Source organism: Girardinichthys multiradiatus, chromosome 1 (genome assembly GCF_021462225.1).
Source record: "Girardinichthys multiradiatus isolate DD_20200921_A chromosome 1, DD_fGirMul_XY1, whole genome shotgun sequence".
Lineage (NCBI taxonomy): Eukaryota > Metazoa > Chordata > Actinopteri > Cyprinodontiformes > Goodeidae > Girardinichthys > Girardinichthys multiradiatus.
Genome location: NC_061794.1, coordinates 47,881,414 through 47,897,618, shown reverse-complemented (window position 1 = coordinate 47,897,618; position 16,205 = coordinate 47,881,414). Strand labels below are relative to the sequence as shown.

General features: G+C 47.4%; 2 protein-coding genes across 6 annotated transcripts in view; both read left to right on the top strand.

Annotated features, from left to right (window-relative positions):
• Positions 1-1,123, top strand: part of LOC124868761 (deoxyribonuclease-1-like 2) — a 34,175-nt gene extending 33,052 nt beyond the window's left edge. For all 3 annotated transcript variants that reach the window (XM_047366349.1, XM_047366342.1, XM_047366333.1), the window contains one exon: positions 476-1,123. In XM_047366349.1, the coding sequence (XP_047222305.1) occupies positions 476-607 (132 nt within the window). In that variant the 3' untranslated portion in view covers positions 608-1,123. The remainder of the gene's footprint in view (positions 1-475) is intronic.
• A 2,695-nt stretch (positions 1,124-3,818) lies between these two features.
• hm13 (histocompatibility (minor) 13) overlaps positions 3,819-16,205 on the top strand; it is a 13,146-nt gene continuing 759 nt past the window's right edge. The window contains exons 1-12 of one of the 3 annotated variants that reach the window (XM_047366301.1): positions 3,819-4,190; positions 6,950-6,985; positions 10,251-10,349; positions 10,423-10,505; positions 10,577-10,665; positions 11,278-11,363; positions 11,444-11,569; positions 12,200-12,257; positions 12,329-12,449; positions 12,521-12,623; positions 12,979-13,064; positions 15,221-16,205. The exon at positions 15,221-16,205 is cut by the window's right edge and continues 759 nt beyond it. In XM_047366301.1, coding sequence (XP_047222257.1) covers positions 3,996-4,190; positions 6,950-6,985; positions 10,251-10,349; positions 10,423-10,505; positions 10,577-10,665; positions 11,278-11,363; positions 11,444-11,569; positions 12,200-12,257; positions 12,329-12,449; positions 12,521-12,623; positions 12,979-13,064; positions 15,221-15,293 — 1,155 coding nt within the window. In that variant the 5' untranslated portion in view covers positions 3,819-3,995 and the 3' untranslated portion in view covers positions 15,294-16,205. Of the gene's footprint in view, positions 4,191-6,949; positions 6,986-10,250; positions 10,350-10,422; positions 10,506-10,576; positions 10,666-11,277; positions 11,364-11,443; positions 11,570-12,199; positions 12,258-12,328; positions 12,450-12,520; positions 12,624-12,978; positions 13,065-13,897; positions 15,165-15,220 lie in introns of those variants that run through there. The other 2 variants (XM_047366320.1, XM_047366311.1) reach the window with 2 other exon arrangements.

Genomic DNA, 16,205 nt, shown 5'->3' with positions numbered 1-16,205 from the left:
GTTTAAAGTTTGGGATGTTGTTGTAGAACCTAACCCTGATTGAAACTTCCCCAGAACTTTCTCCCTGTCCTTTCTGCTGGGTTCATTGGTCTTCATGATGTTGTTTGTTCTCTAAAGACCCTCTGAGGCCAGAAACAGAAAAGTTGCAGTTAGACTCAGATTAAACACAGCTGGACTCTGGTTTCTGATTAGGAGATTTCTCAAGGCTTGTTGTAAAGAGTTTTATTAATGGATATAAGAGAAAGGGGCCTCAATGTAAATGGATGGTACAGGTTTCAAATTTCTATTTTAAAAATGTGTAAAGCAATCTTTAATTTTCCTTCCACTTCACTTTTGTGTTACTTTGTGCTTCCATCAGATAAAATTACAATAATAAACCTGAAGTTTGTAACTGAACCATAAAGTTCTTGTATGAATATTGGGCTCACCATTACTTACAGTTTAAACTCTGGTTTCTGTTGCTTCTGTCTGCCAGGTGCTGGTTGTGAGCGACCACTATCCAATCGAGGTGACATTAAAAGGTTCCGCCTTCCTCCTTCAGGCCACGCCCCTGCTGATCCTCCTCGGTGTCTCTGTGATCGTCCAGTTCTTCCTTCCTGCCGTGTGATCGTCTGATTGAGTCTTGATAGCCAGAAGTTGATATTTTTGAAGCAGTTTGTTTAGCAGTTACTGAGCTGTGATACAGCCTCTGCAGCAACAATATGTGATGAACGCACATTTAGAAGATTTTATTCAAAATAAGGTTTTAATTCTCCATCAGGTGGAGATATAGATTTTACCACATAAAGGCTGAACTGCAGGTTTGGTTTTAGGAGATTTGTTATAATCTGTTAGCTATTGGCTCTGATCTAATCTGTGTTGTTTAGCTCTAAGGTTGACCTGCAGACACTGACAGCCAGGAAATGACTCCGAACTGGAGGAAGTAAAGTTTTCCACCTATTATGTTTTTAAATGAGAACCTTCAGGATAGAGTTCATTTTACCATCCTCTTTATTTTTTTCTGTGATTCTGCTTTTTAACGCAGTTGCTTTCTGACCGTGTACAGAAACTGATGTAGATAGTTTGAAGATGTCAGGAAATTTAAGAACATGAATAAAATCTGTGGATTCTTTTAACTCTGTAACCTGGCTTTTGTGCTGCATTTTTTACAACATGCCAAATCTGCACACACATGACGTTTAATGTAAGTGTAGATAAAATGTTGGAGCCGGAAAACGGACCAAGTTAAAGAATCACAGCAACCAGCAGGTGTCTAAGTGTACAAAGTTGACATTTCTTCTTTAGTCCTGAAGTCCGGTAAAACAGAAGATGCACAAAATATAGTGACAAAATAAATTAAACATGAATGCAATTACTGTATGGCTATAAACTGAATCAAACTTAGGGTAAACTGGTAGAACATAAAAAGAGAACCCTAGATGAGGAGAAAACGAGGAGAAAACTTCACCACTCTGTTTTACAAAAACTGCATTATTGAAACAGTGGAACGAACCCACCTCTCTCTTCTTATGGTTTCTGATTTAGGAAACCGAGTGATACCTTTCCATTCTCTCTGATGCTTCGCCTTATAGAGGCTATGCAAACACATGCGAGTCAGACCTCCCCTCTATTCTTCCTCTCTCTGTTGGCTGCTTTAGGAAACACAGCAGAGACCCTCACTTGCTTACCCCACAGCCCCAATTTTCTCTGGTCTTACAAGACTCGGAAACAAAGGCAGAGTGAGACCCTGCCACCTTGGCTTTAGGAATCAAGGTAGAATAAACGCTCTCTGCATACTTCCTGTAGCTGCTTTAGGAAACATATCAGAGTGGGCCCTCTCTCTTGCTTCGCTCTGTGCTTTATGAAACGTGGCCCTATCCAGACTCAAGAAACTGTGTGTTGAGACCTCTCTTCCTCTGTCTCCTCTGTGCTTCAGGTAAAGCGTCAGAGTGAGCCCTCTCCTCCTTTCTCTTGCTGCTTTAGGAAACTTGGCCTTACCGAGGCTCAGGAAACGCATCAAAATGAGACCTTTGCTCTTGTCCTCAATACAATTTTCAGTTCAGGTTATTGAGTATAGTGCCATTTTATTACAATTCATCTAAAAAAACAAAGTCGACTCAGTCCAGTCACACATATCCAAGTCAATATACATACAGCATTCCCGGTTTGATGCTATAGTTTATTATTCAAACTAGTAAAACGTTTCTATCTAAGGAAACCCAGCCGATTACATCAAATCACTGACTGCAGCATTCACTCCTCCTGGGCGAGCATATAGCGACAGTGGACAGTCACTTGCAAAGATTTGTTGACTTTGCACTAATCTCTCATACTCAGCATACATGTAACACTGAGGGAAAAAAACCCTTTAACAAGAAGAAACCTCCACCAGAACCTAGTTCAGTGTGGCCAGCCATCTGCTAAACCCGACCAGGGGTTTGAGACCATTTAGGTGAGGTGATCTTACCAAAGAATGAGAACCACAACAGAGTGGAAACTCTCCAGTCTTCCATCTCTCCTCGTCTGCTAAACAAAAGGTGTCCTTAATGAGGCTCAGAAAAAGCACAGCAGAGTGAGACCTCTGCCCTTCACCTTCTTTAGGAGGCCCTCTCTTTGTCCATAATCACTTTGCGATAGGAAACATGACAAAGTGAGCCCTATTGTTTCTTTCTCGCCCTCTGCTAATGACCTCTCCTCCTTCCTACCATCTTTGCATTGGGAAACGCATCAGAGTGAGCCCTCCTCTCTCCCCGTCATCTCAGATGCTTTAGGAAACGCATCAGAGTGAGCCCTCCTCTCTCCCCGTCATCTCAGATGCTTTAGGAAACGCATCAGAGTGAGCCCTCCTCTCTCCCCGTCATCTCAGATGCTTTAGGAAACGCATCAGAGTGAGCCCTCCTCTCGCCCCCGTCATCTCAGATGCTTTAGGAAACGCATCAGAGTGAGCCCTCCTCTCTCCCCCGTCATCTCAGATGCTTTAGGAAACGCATCAGAGTGAGCCCTCCTCTCTCCCCCGTCATCTCAGATGCTTTAGGAAACGCATCAGAGTGAGCCCTCCTCTCGCCCCCGTCATCTCAGATGCTTTAGGAAACGCATCAGAGTGAGCCCTCCTCTCGCCCCCGTCATCTCAGATGCTTTAGGAAACGCATCAGAGTGAGCCCTCCTCTCGCCCCGTAATCTCAGATGCTTTAGGAAACGCATCAGAGTGAGCCCTCCTCTCTCCCCGTCATCTCAGATGCTTTAGGAAACGCATCAGAGTGAGCCCTCCTCTCGCCCCCGTCATCTCAGATGCTTTAGGAAACGCATCAGAGTGAGCCCTCCTCTCGCCCCCGTCATCTCAGATGCTTTAGGAAACGCATCAGAGTGAGCCCTCCTCTCGCCCCCGTCATCTCAGATGCTTTAGGAAACGCATCAGAGTGAGCCCTCCTCTCGCCCCCGTCATCTCAGATGCTTTAGGAAACGCATCAGAGTGAGCCCTCCTCTCGCCCCCGTCATCTCAGATGCTTTAGGAAACGCATCAGAGTGAGCCCTCCTCTCGCCCCGTCATCTCAGATGCTTTAGGAAACGCATCAGAGTGAGCCCTCCTCTCGCCCCCGTCATCTCAGATGCTTTAGGAAACGCATCAGAGTGAGCCCTCCTCTCTCCCCGTCATCTCAGATGCTTTAGGAAACGCATCAGAGTGAGCCCTCCTCTCGCCCCGTCATCTCAGATGCTTTAGGAAACGCATCAGAGTGAGCCCTCCTCTCGCCCCCGTCATCTCAGATGTTTTAGGAAACGCATCAGAGTGAGCCCTCCTCTCGCCCCGTCATCTCAGATGTTTTAGGAAACGCATCAGAGTGAGCCCTCCTCTCGCCCCCGTCATCTCAGATGCTTTAGGAAACGTGGCCTTATCGAGGTTTCAGCTGCACCTGGTTGATGAATGAGCTTCAAACAGCTTCAGCTTCCTCTTATCTCCGCCTGTCACTTTCCACTGCAGCCTCAGGAGACTACCTGTAGAAGCCCTATAAAGAACCACCATGGCAGAGGCAGAACCTGTTCCTGAGGCCGCCCTGAACGCCACGGAGTCCAACGGGACCGAGGCGCTGAACGCAACGGCTAAATTCGTGGCCACTCCGGAGGGCACGGCGCTGGCCTACGGCAGCCTGGTGTTCATGGCCCTGCTGCCCATCTTCTTCGGAGCGCTGCGGTCCGTCACCTGCTCCAAGTCCAAGGTAAACAGAGGTCAGGACCAGGTTGGGGGGTTAACTGTAACCTGAACCCGTTAGCAGCTTCAGCTAACAGCGGTCTGACTGTTCGTCAGGATGTTTTTGAAAGGACGGCGGTTAAAGGCGGGTTAAGTTACTAAATCACCACGGAGGGTCTAATAGTGATGAAGATATTTAAAAGGATTTTTTTCCAGCTGTTTTCTCCAGATGTTTACCTAGAGCCTGGTGCTGACGTCATCTTGTGAGGGCATCACAGAAAGATCTGAACAGAGTAGATGCGCTGTTGGGTCCTTCAGCCAGCAGGTTCTGCTGCTGCAGGGACCCTCAGGGTCTAAAGGCTCAAACCGAGGCTCATCTTAGTGACTCAGCTGAAGTTTGCTCCCAGCTCTCTAGATACAGCCAGATACCAATAGTGGCCCATATTTGTCTTCTTAGTGTCTGGAGTTCATCCCTGTTTCTGTTTCTCCACCTGATGCTGCTCATGGTAGCTCTGAGCTGTTCTTCTCCAGATGTTCAAGAACAGTTTAAAAACAAGATTCATTAGAGAAAATAACCTGCACCACTCTTCTCTACTCCATCCTTGTACTTCTGTACCAGATTTTCTGCTTCCTCTTGACCAAGAGTCGCCTCATCTTTAATGCAGTTTCACTCCTAATCGCTGGCTGGTGCGTTCTGAATGAGCTCTGCCCTGGTGGCACCATGGGCCTCGTGATAAGATGGTCCAGGAGCTTGCTGGTCTCTCTTGGATGTCCTGCTGCTTCATCTCTGCATCTGAACGTCTCTGCTTGAAGGTGTTGATGTTCCCAGCAGCAGTTTTCTGCATTTGAGGTGGTTTTCAAACAAAGTGATGAAGACTGCAGCTCTTCCTAACGAGCTAACTGCTGCTAACACAAGAACACAACGAGTTCAGTCCGTCTGATCCATTTTTTCAAATAGTCAGTGGTTCCAGCTGGACTTTTCTTCATCTTCAGCTGTGCTTCACCGACACAAAGCATGGAGCTTCTACTGGGACAGCTTACCTCCACAATCCAACATTGTATAAGTGATGGATGAATGGTTGGTTGGATGTGTGGTTGGATGCGTGGTTGGATGTGTGGTTGGACGCGTGTTTGGACGCGTGGTTGGATGCGTGGTTGGACGAGTGGTTTGACGAGTGGTTGGACGCGTGTTTGGACGCGTGGTTGGATGCGTGGTTGGACGCGTGGTTGGACGCGTTGGACGCGTGTTTGGACGTGTTGTTGGATGCATTGTTGGACGCGTGGTTGGACGAGTGGTTGGATGCATTGTTGGATGCGTTGTTGGACGAGTGGTTGGACACGTGGTTGGACGAGTGGTTGGACGAGTGGTTGGACGCATGGTTGGACGAGTGGTTGGATGCATTGTTGGATGCGTTGTTGGATGCGTTGTTGGATGCGTGGTTTGATGCGTGGTTGGACGCGTGGTTGGACGCGTGGTTGGACGCGTGGTTTGACGAGTGGTTGGACGCGTGGTTTGACGAGTGGTTGGACGCGTGGTTGGACGCGTGGTTGGACGCGTGTTTGGACGCGTGGTTGGACGCGTGGTTTGACGCGTGGTTGGACGCGTGGTTGGACGCGTGGTTGGACGCGTGGTTGGACGCGTGGTTGGACGAGTGGTTTGACGAGTGGTTGGACGCGTGGTTTGACGAGTGGTTGGACGAGTGGTTGGACGAGTGGTTGGACGCGTGGTTGGACGCGTGTTTAGACGCGTGGTTGGACGCGTGGTTGGACGCGTGTTTGGACACGTGTTTGGACACGTTGTTGGACGCGTTGTTGGACGCGTGGTTTGACGAGTGGTTGGACGCGTGGTTGGACGCGTGGTTGGACGCCTGGTTGGACGCGTGGTTGGACGCCTGGTTGGACGCGTGGTTTGACGAGTGGTTGGACGCGTGGTTTGACGAGTGGTTGGACGCGTGGTTGGACGCGTGGTTTGACGCGTGGTTGGACGCGTGGTTTGACGCGTGGTTGGACGCGTGGTTGGACGCGTGGTTGGACGCGTGGTTGGACGCGTGGTTGGACGAGTGGTTTGACGAGTGGTTGGACGCGTGGTTTGACGAGTGGTTGGACGAGTGGTTGGACGCGTGGTTGGACGCGTGTTTAGACGCGTGGTTGGACGCGTGGTTGGACGCGTGTTTGGACACGTGTTTGGACACGTTGTTGGACGCGTTGTTGGACGCGTGGTTTGACGAGTGGTTGGACGCGTGGTTGGACGCGTGGTTGGACGCGTGGTTGGACGCGTGGTTGGACGCGTGGTTTGACGCGTGGTTGGACGCGTGGTTGGACGCGTGGTTGGACGCGTGTTTGGACGCGTGGTTGGACGCGTGGTTGGACGCGTGGTTGGACGCGTGGTTGGACGCCTGGTTGGACACGTGTTTGGACGCGTGGTTGGACAAAGGCAGAAAGCTAATTTATTGACTTTAATGGTTCCGCTTGTTGTAAAAGATGATTAATTGAAAATCCTCATTCTGGGTTTACTTGAATCTGATTGGCTTCCAGTTTCTAGACACCTGTGTTTACCTGTAGTCGTGTGTCACGTGACTTCCTTCCTCCTGTCTTACTCTCTGTCGGCGTTCCTGTGAAATGACAAACGCTCGTTAACTCGTTAATGTTCATGACTCGTTTCTCTTAACGAGCTGATTGCATCCAGTCTTCCTCTCAGTCTCCAACCTGATCCCTCTTTCTTTCTCTCTCTCTGTCTGTCTTTGCACACCTGTCTGTCTGTCTGTCTGTCTGTCTGTCTGTCTTTAGGAGCTCGGAGAAAATGGGTACGATTCTGGGTTCAGAGTGAGTATTAGAACCGAACCTCGTTGTTTTTCCAGCACAAACACAACACGAACACTGTGGGAGTTCTCAGAACCGGACCAATAAATCAATCTGACCCACGGGTCAGTTTTACTGTTAATAGATCTTCTATGGATACTTTATTGGATCAGAACAACAACACAGGAGAGGCAGAAATGAGGCGGCTCCTAAACAGATGAGAACCTGGTATCGAGAAGACACGACTGTTTTAGGCCTGATCCAGATTCCTGCTTCTCTCCCAACACAAGGCATGGAGCATGTCGTTATGAAACCAGAGTTCTCCAGCTCCAGTCCTCAAGAACTCACCGTCCTTCATCTTCTAGATGTGTCCCTGAATCAAATGGCTGAATAATCTCAGGATGTCATCAAGTTCTGCAGAAGTTCTAGTAACCTCCCATTCATTTGATTCTGGTTTGCTGGAGCAGGGAGGCATCTAGAAGTTGAGGTCTTGAACTCCAGGGCTTGACTGCTGGTGTCCTGCAGCTTAAAGACACCTGAATCACATAATTAGATCATTAGTTGGACTCTGTAGGACCTGAATTTATGCTGATGAGGCAATTCATTATTACCTAGATTCTGGTGCTTTGGACCAGAGATGCATCTAAAGTTGCTGGAACACCATCCCTCATGGACTGGAGTTTGGCTTCCCTGGATTAGAGGAAGGCAGCTGGGTCTGGAGCTGCAGATGTTCTAAGTGTCTAACTGGAAGGAAACGGATGTGAACGGAAGAACCTGATTAAATAGGACAAATCTTTAGGAAATGGTCAGGAATAATTCTGTTCTGGGACCGTTTAAGCAGGAAATGGGCCCTGTAACACAGGTGACTCCCAACATGGCTGCTGCTTACATAAAGCTTCCATCTATGAAGAAGTTAGTGGAAATAAATACATGTGAGCAAAATGCTTCCCTCTGATCCAGAATTTCATTTAATCTGTGGGCTTTTATTCTGAAGGTAAACTACTTCCTGAAATACCTCCCTGTGAAGCAACTTCCTGGCGGTGAAGCAACTTCCTGCCTGTGAAGCAACAAAGCAACTTCCTGTCTGTGAAGCAACTTCCTGACTGTGAAGCAACTGCCTGACTGTGAAGCAACTTCCTGGCTGTGAAGCAACTTCCTGGCTGTGAAGCAACTTCCTGTTTGTGAAGCAACTTCCTGGCTGTGAAGCAACTGCCTGACTGTGAAGCAACTTCCTGGCTGTGAAGCAACTTCCTGGCTGTGAAGCAACTTCCTGGCTGTGAAGCAACTTCCTGTCTGTGAAGCAACTTCCTGACTGTGAAGCAACTTCCTGTCTGTGAAGCAACTTCCTGACTGTGAAGCAACTTCCTGTCTGTGAAGCAACTTCCTGGCTGTGAAGCAACTTCCTGACTGTGAAGCAACTTCCTGGCTGTGAAGCAACTTCCTGGCTGTGAAGCAACTTCCTGGCTGTGAAGCAACTTCCTGACTGTGAAGCAACTTCCTGGCTGTGAAGCAACTTCCTGTCTGTGAAGCAACTTCCTGTCTGTGAAGCAACTTCCTAGTTACACATCTGGCAGCCATGTTTGGGGTCTACCTGCATCACACTTTATAAACTCGATACAGAACCGGGTTTGCATGATGGGTCCGGGTGGTCGGGTCATGCAGTTGACCAGGATGTGGGGCACACAGATTCCACTCTGACGTCTCCTCTAGATGTTCCAGCTTCTGGAAGAGAATCGTGTCCATCATCATCATCATCTGTGGTGTGCATGTGGACCAGACGCACCGGGTCAGATCCTCCCTCTCGGATCCAGAGCTGTTTGTCAGTGAAGCGTGTTTGAAGCAGGATCATGACATGCTACCTCTGTAGATGTTCAGCTTGTTCTAACACTGACTGCTTGGGTCTGGACTGTATGGACCGTGACACGTTACTCCAGCTGCTGCTGAAGAACCAGCAGATTTATCCACAATGTTCTGTTTGTCCTGAACTCCTAGACCAGCATCGGTTCTGTGTCATTAACTGTTTCTATTTGTCAGAACCAGCTTTTTTTTACCTTTTTCTCCAGCAGGAGTTCTACAACGCAGTGAAAGAACATCTGGGCCGCTGGCTGTGAGCTGATTCCTGCTCATCTGTCCCAGTTTGTGTCTCCAGGGAAGAGCTGGAGCTGAATATAGATGGAGCTGACACTGACGGGGGTCCGGCTGTCGAAAAGAATTTGCAGGCTCCTCTTGTTGCTGAAGTTCTCTGGTGGAACCCAAAGTGTCTGAACAGCAGAACCTTGAGGTTTCACTGCTGAGTTTACTGATCGGTCCGCAGAGCAGAGGTCTGCCATGGAGCCAGAACTCCACATATGTCTGCAGGCTCTGGATCTATCTCCGTTTTTACTGTGAGATGTTGCTAGAGCAGAGAGTCTGACATCAGCTTCCTGTTATCTTCAGGAAGTTCAGCGACAGTCAGGGGTCAGGACCCAGATCATGTGACTGTGTGTCGATGTTTACGTCCGATCAGATGGATCTCAGTCAGCAGTGCAGACACACTGATGGTCAGGGTCACACAGATGTTTGGCTTCTTCCTGTTACACCATGACCACCTTGGTGTGGTGTGTGTTGAGTCACCAGAAGATGCCTCCATGTTCTCATTGAGATATCTGTATGCTCCACATGTTTCCATCGTCAAACCTCTCAGCTTCATGCAAACCCTCAGGGAGACCTTATCAATCTCCATCGGTGCTGCTGAAGCTGTCTGATCTCCTGAATCTGCTGACCTTCAGTGTTCTGACTGACCGATGCTCTCAGGGTTCTTGGCAGCGCGTTAGCGGGCCGCTACGGTGATATTAGGCCGATACGCTCATTTTTTATGGGGGTTCGCGCCTTTGACTGACATCTGGGCTCCTTCTGTGTGGTTTCTATGTCGGCTGCAGAGCATGCGCCGAGTCTGCTCCCGGTTCCTTTCACCCTGTGCGACCGCTAACGGTAAAGAACCCTGGCTCAGCTCGCCTGATCCTTCCAGAACTTCCTGCTCCTTACAAACAAGTTCATTTCCAGCCCATTGCTGATCTCCATGTGGAGCACCTTAGATCCAGATCAGATCATTCCTTCTGGGTGTGCAGCTGTTTTCTGTCAGTGTGTTTGTTCTCATGAAGAACTGTAGGTGGAAATATCTCACGCTTCAGTCCAACAGGTCCCAGATTAACAGCTGATTGGGTTTGATTTGGTTCTGGACAGATTAAACTCTGCTTTGATCGGCTGTGGTTGTTCATCATCTTGTCAATGTTCTTGTGTTTCCTCCCAGAATTCTGCTGATGCTCCAGAGACCATAACCAGTCGGGACGCCGCCCGGTTCCCTATCATCGCCAGCTGCACTCTGTTCGGACTCTACCTCTTCTTCAAGGTGAGTTTGGACTCTGTGATTCTGCACTGCTGCAGGTTTCAGAGTTTCACACTGAGCATGCTCCATCCTGCAGGTGTTTTCTCAAGAATACATCAACCTGCTGCTGTCTGTCTACTTCTTCGCCCTGGGTGTCCTGGCTCTGTCTCACACCATGAGGTAAGATCAGCACCAGGATCAGCTTCATCACCGCTGTTGACTCAGAGTCTCATTAATTCTCTCTCTGCCAGTCCTGCGGTGTCCAGAATCTTCCCAGTATCTTTCCCAAACAAACAGTACCAGCTGCTCTTCACCCAGGGCTCTGGAGAGTCCAAAGAAGGTGAGAACATCAGTCACTGATTGGACAGGTATCGTTCTTCTTCAGCTAAAATCTGCAAAAGAAACGTGGCCCGAGTTAGACCGACCCGCTTCTGGAATCTTTAAACAGCAGGAGATATTATTTATGGAGATGGTCCAACAAAAGGGCCAAAGTTCAGAGGTTACTGCTGGCTTTCATAGTGATGGTTCTGGTCTGTTATGGACTGTTACAGTTAGAGAGAATTCCCACATGTTGACCTATGGACATTTAGTACCTTGAGGATTTTACCAGAGCTGGTCCAGGTGTCCCCACAGCCAATCAGGTGTCTGATTCTGGTGACATCACAGCACCGGACGGTAGGATGATCTGTCTGGACCTCACACTATGATCTGCTGAAACGTTTAGAACTTACAGAAATGATTTGAGTCTCTGTTAAAAACAGCTGCAGTGTGTTTATGTACAAGGTTTCTTCTAGATGTTCTGATCCATCAGATTAGTTTCATAGATGCTTTTTGGAGCTGCAGGAAGTTGCTGCAGCTTCTAAAATTCTCTAGTTTAATCAAAATATTTTTAAAAACCGAGTTTTTAGACCAAATTGTGACACAGAGACCTTAAATCTGTATCTGCCCACAGAAATAGTGAATTATGAGTTTGACACCAAGAACCTGGTGTGTCTGCTCATCAGCAGCGTGGTGGGCGTCTGGTACCTGCTCAAAAAGGTAAGCTGTCTTTAAGCTCCAACATCACACCGTCAGTCTGCTGACAGCCAATCACAGCTGTTGTTTCTGTGACATCACAGCACTGGATAGCCAATAATCTGTTTGGCCTGGCGTTCGCCCTGAATGGAGTGGAGCTGCTCCACCTGAACAACGTCAGTACCGGCTGCATCCTGCTGGGGGGGCTGTTCGTCTACGACGTGTTCTGGGTGAGAAAGAAGAAATCAAATCTGCTTCAGATTTGATTTTATATGGATCAGGTTCAGCTCCTTTATATGAGATCTTATTGGCGTTCAAAGAATCCGACGACTAATGGTAGAGTCAGCTGCTGCTTCGCGTGATAATTTATTGTGAGAATGATCATTAAAATATAACGACATGCTAAATTATTATCTTGATTCCAAAAGTAATCTGGCTGTTTTAACGCATTCTAACGTTCACTATAAATTACATCAGTAACTAACAGCGTCTCCAATTACTGTTTTTAATTTAGTTAATAATTAGAGATAAAATTATTTTACAAGAATGTATTTAAAATAATGGTCTGTAAAAGTAAAATGATCTAGAAAAATTACAATGAATAAGTTAATATTGTTTTTGTTGTTAATATTATGATTATTATGATTGAAGTGTAAACAGTAGAAAGGGCAGCAGGGTTCCTCACATCTACGAACGCTTCAATCAGCTGCTGATTTATTCGGACCAGTTTGACCCAAACTGGTCCGAATAAAGTCTGAGTTCTGCTTGAGAGGATCGGCAGTCTGTCGGAGCTTGTTTCCATCACTGACTGAACGTCGTCTCTCCATCCCTTACCTGTCCAATCTCATACCTCCCTCCAGGTGTTTGGGACCAACGTCATGGTAACGGTGGCCAAGTCATTCGAGGCACCAATCAAACGTGAGTCGATGTTTCAGAGCTTCTTCAGCTCTCATTTCAGCCTGATTTATGTTTCTGTCTCTGTCTCCCAGTGGTGTTTCCTCAGGACCTACTGGAGAAAGGACTGGAAGCCAGTAACTTCGCCATGCTGGGACTGGGAGACATCGTCATCCCGGGTATCTTCATCGCCCTGCTGCTGCGCTTCGACGTCAGGTAGTGCTTCGCTCCAGTACCTTGCTTTGCCCTACTGATGGGTCCTGATGTTTCTGTGTCTGTGTGCGCAGCTTAAAGAAGAACAGCAGGACGTACTTCTACTCCAGCTTCCTGGCCTACATCTTTGGACTGGGCCTCACCATCTTCGTCATGCACACCTTCAAACACGCACAGGTACGAGACAGGAACAGAGGAGATGCACGGACAACTGAACTTAGCTTTGATGGTTCATGAAACGTAGGAGTCATTGCTCAACTAAAAGTTGGACCGAATCGGTCCTGAAATGTTCTGGATCCAAGGTGAAGGAAGATCCTAAATCCTGCTTCACCACTCAGGTCCTCAGAAGGGAACATTTTCCAGAGTTTTTCCTGATTTCTGGAAAATATACCATGTTAGGTTTTTGGTTTTGGATCTGTTTAGCCTGGTGCTGGTCCATATGCTGGTTGATTTTGTGCAGGTGTGGACCAGCACTGCAGAATCAAAGCAGTTAAATGAAACCGGATCAGTGATTAATCCTCTGTGTCCACAGCCCGCCCTGCTATACCTGGTCCCTGCTTGCGTCGGCTTCCCCGTCATCGTGGCGCTGCTCAAAGGAGAGCTCACAGAGATGTTCAGGTGAGTAACCATGGCAACCACCCGATCCTGTAGCTACTGGACAGAAAGGTTTGTTCTTCAGATAAACTTCTTCATCACAACCTGTTTAATGTCCACAAATCAGCCTGAATTAATCTGGAGCTAAAAAGGAGCAGGTCATTAAATCAGGTCAAAGGTCATTTCTGTAATCTTAATATTGGCTGAGCCACAAAACTGAATAGAAGAACAACTCTGACCTGCTTGCAGATTAAAGGCCAGTTTGTTCTGAAGCCCAGAGACCGTCTGAGTTCTTCTGGACAGTTCTGGTCCGTCTCGGGGAATAACGGGGTAGATTAAACAGACTGTGGGACAGAGCGTCCTGCAGAGTTCAGGTAGACTCAGCAGGTGTTCGGGATCTATGAGACTTTCCATACTGATGGTTCCATCAGCTTTGGACGCTGATGGAGCGCCTCCTTTTGGACCTGTTGATATAAAAGATTTTTTGAGGAGTCTGGTTGGATGTTTCTGCTCATATTTTGGATCGGAGTGTAACTGCTGAGCGGTTTGAAGCAGACGTTGCTCTCCTCCCTGATCTTAGACCTGGTATTTTTTGACTCAATGTCTTTATTTCATGATAAGCCTCCATCTTTTCCCCTCTGCTGCTTTTTTCTTCTGTCTTCTTCTTTCTGCACCTCCAGTCGTCTCATCATCCACCTCAGTTTCTGTGATTAATAAACTTTAGAGTTTAAGATTAAAAAAAATCTTACATTCCCCTTTCTTCTTCTCCTCTTCTGATTGTCATCCTCACCTCTTCATTTCATCCTCCTCTTCTTCCCTTTCCATCCACCTCTCTTCCTTCCTTCCCATCGTCATAGCTACGAGTCATCAGAGGAAGTCCTTCCTGCCTCTCCACGGATCACTTCCTTCCCCACAGTCAGCGGCTCTCCTGCAAGCCTGGCTACATCCATGGAAACCATGGCAACTGGCTCCTCCCCCCGCCACCGTCATGTACAGCCCACCTCCACGTAGAGCGTCGGTGTCACCTGGGCAGGTAGAACGCCCATGAACAAAGAGAGCGCCGTCCTCCGTCCATTTCTCTGTCCATTCGTCTGTCTGAACCACCCTTTCCTCATCAGGAGCAAAATCCTGATTTATTCACATCTTCACGTAGTTCCTCAGTGCATGGATGGATGAGGGACAGGGATGTGTTGTGAGAACTCCATCAACCCTGGAGGTACCAAGAAACCTGCTTTAATACCAGACCAGGGCGGTTTGGTTTATGGTCTGCAAGGGTCCATATCTTAACCCTGGATCATCAAACATTTAAAGCGAATCTGTCTCCTGTTCTTGGAAACACAAGGCATTATTTTGGATATCAACATGGAGTTTTGGAGTGTCTGAATATGTTTAACCTGCAAGAATCAGACTTGAAAAGGAAAAACGAGATCGTAGTTCACTTGGGAGCTTCTTCATCATCTAGAACTGGATCTCCAAAAAGTTCATCACTGCCTGTCTCCACATTTATTGCCAGTTTAAATGTGGAGCGATTAAATAAACCTTCAAATATAAACCTAATTCACAAAGCCCATTTAAAACAAAGTTCTGCACACGTTCTCCAAGCTCCAAAACCAGAACCCATAGAACATTAAAGTTAAACAGAGGAAATGGTCATTTATGAATGTTTTACGGGAATTAAAGGAGTTAAAGTGTCTTAGTGGAAGCGTGGTGAGCAGAGAGACGTCACCGGGTCCATCTCATTGTCCTGCTCGTCACAACGTGGAGCAGCTGATCTCGGATCGGTGTTGATGAACACAGCTTCCGTTTAGTAACGGTGATATTGGAGCCAACAGCAGGACGGTCAGACACGTCGGACCTTCTGTTCACGTTGAATCACTTTTTACTGGTTTCTTCCTAAATAAGCCAGATTGAAACCAACTCAGAGGTGTCCAGAACATCGATCTCTGATCAGTTTCTGAAGAACTTCAGGTGCGTTCTGACTCTAAATGGTACAGTCTGGGAAACATGAACACACCTGATCAATGTAGTTCAGTTCATTAGTATTTTCAAGGAAACTGATCGATCATCACTAGTGAACAAAAACAGTGGTGAAAATGTGTGAGAGAACCTTTTTCGGTCGTTATGGACCGGCCAGTCTGTGATGTTCTTCCTGATTGCTCTTCTACCTCCCTTCTCTACAGGTACGAGGAGTCTTCTGAGGAGGCGGAGCCTAATGAGGAGTCATCAGAGTCTGAGAAGAAAAAGGACCAATAGCCTCTGTCGCTTCCACCCTCCACCTCTACATTTCACTGAAGCCCCACCCCCTCATGGTTCCAGCTGAGGGGGCGGGGTTTATGTTGCCAACATGTTTGTGTCTGGTCTCCATGGTTACAGCTTCTATGGCACCCTGAGTGGTGGAGTTTGTTTTTACTTGCCTGACTCCTCCTCCACCACGTCACGGCTGCACTCACAGAGCTGCAGAGGCGGGGCCAGATGAGTGGGCGGGGTTTGTAACTTGCCTGCTCGGATGGACCAGAAAGCCGTTAAAGGTCGTCCTGAGAGCTGAAACCTTCTCAGCGTGTCACTGCTTCCTGGTTTATCCACTGCCTTCTGCTTCTCTGTCTGCTCACTTTTATTTGCTTCAGTTTTACTTTGTTCCTGTAAAAATGCCACAATTTTAAGGTTTCTGAATGTTTACAGTTGTTTCATCAAACATCTGGAAGAATCCATGTTTTTACTGTTAGTGCGGAGCGATGAAATTGATTTGGACTTTTTATTTCTGTATTATAAGTTCAACCTTTTTGCCATTGACACTTAAAACAGCTGTGTGACTGAGCTGCAGCTGGTAGTTTCTGCTCCTATGAGTTTGTTAGATTTTATGGGGTCTGTTTTATTATTTTCAGTCACTCATTCTGCTTCTGTCTGAACATGATTGTTTTAGTCAGACGGGAAAAAAATGCAGAAAATCATCAGGCGTGGGTTTAAATTATAGACTTTTCTTTGTACCAAACTGGACTAAAACATAACAGCTCTGATAAATATGTTCAAAGGACAGACTGGTAAAACCTAAAATACTTTTTTTGTAAAGTTAAGGCATCACCCTAAACCAGGTCCGAGCTGCAATTATTGGAGGAGGCGGTGAGGAGGACCTCACTGCCTGCGTCCTCATTCTGCAATATGATTGGT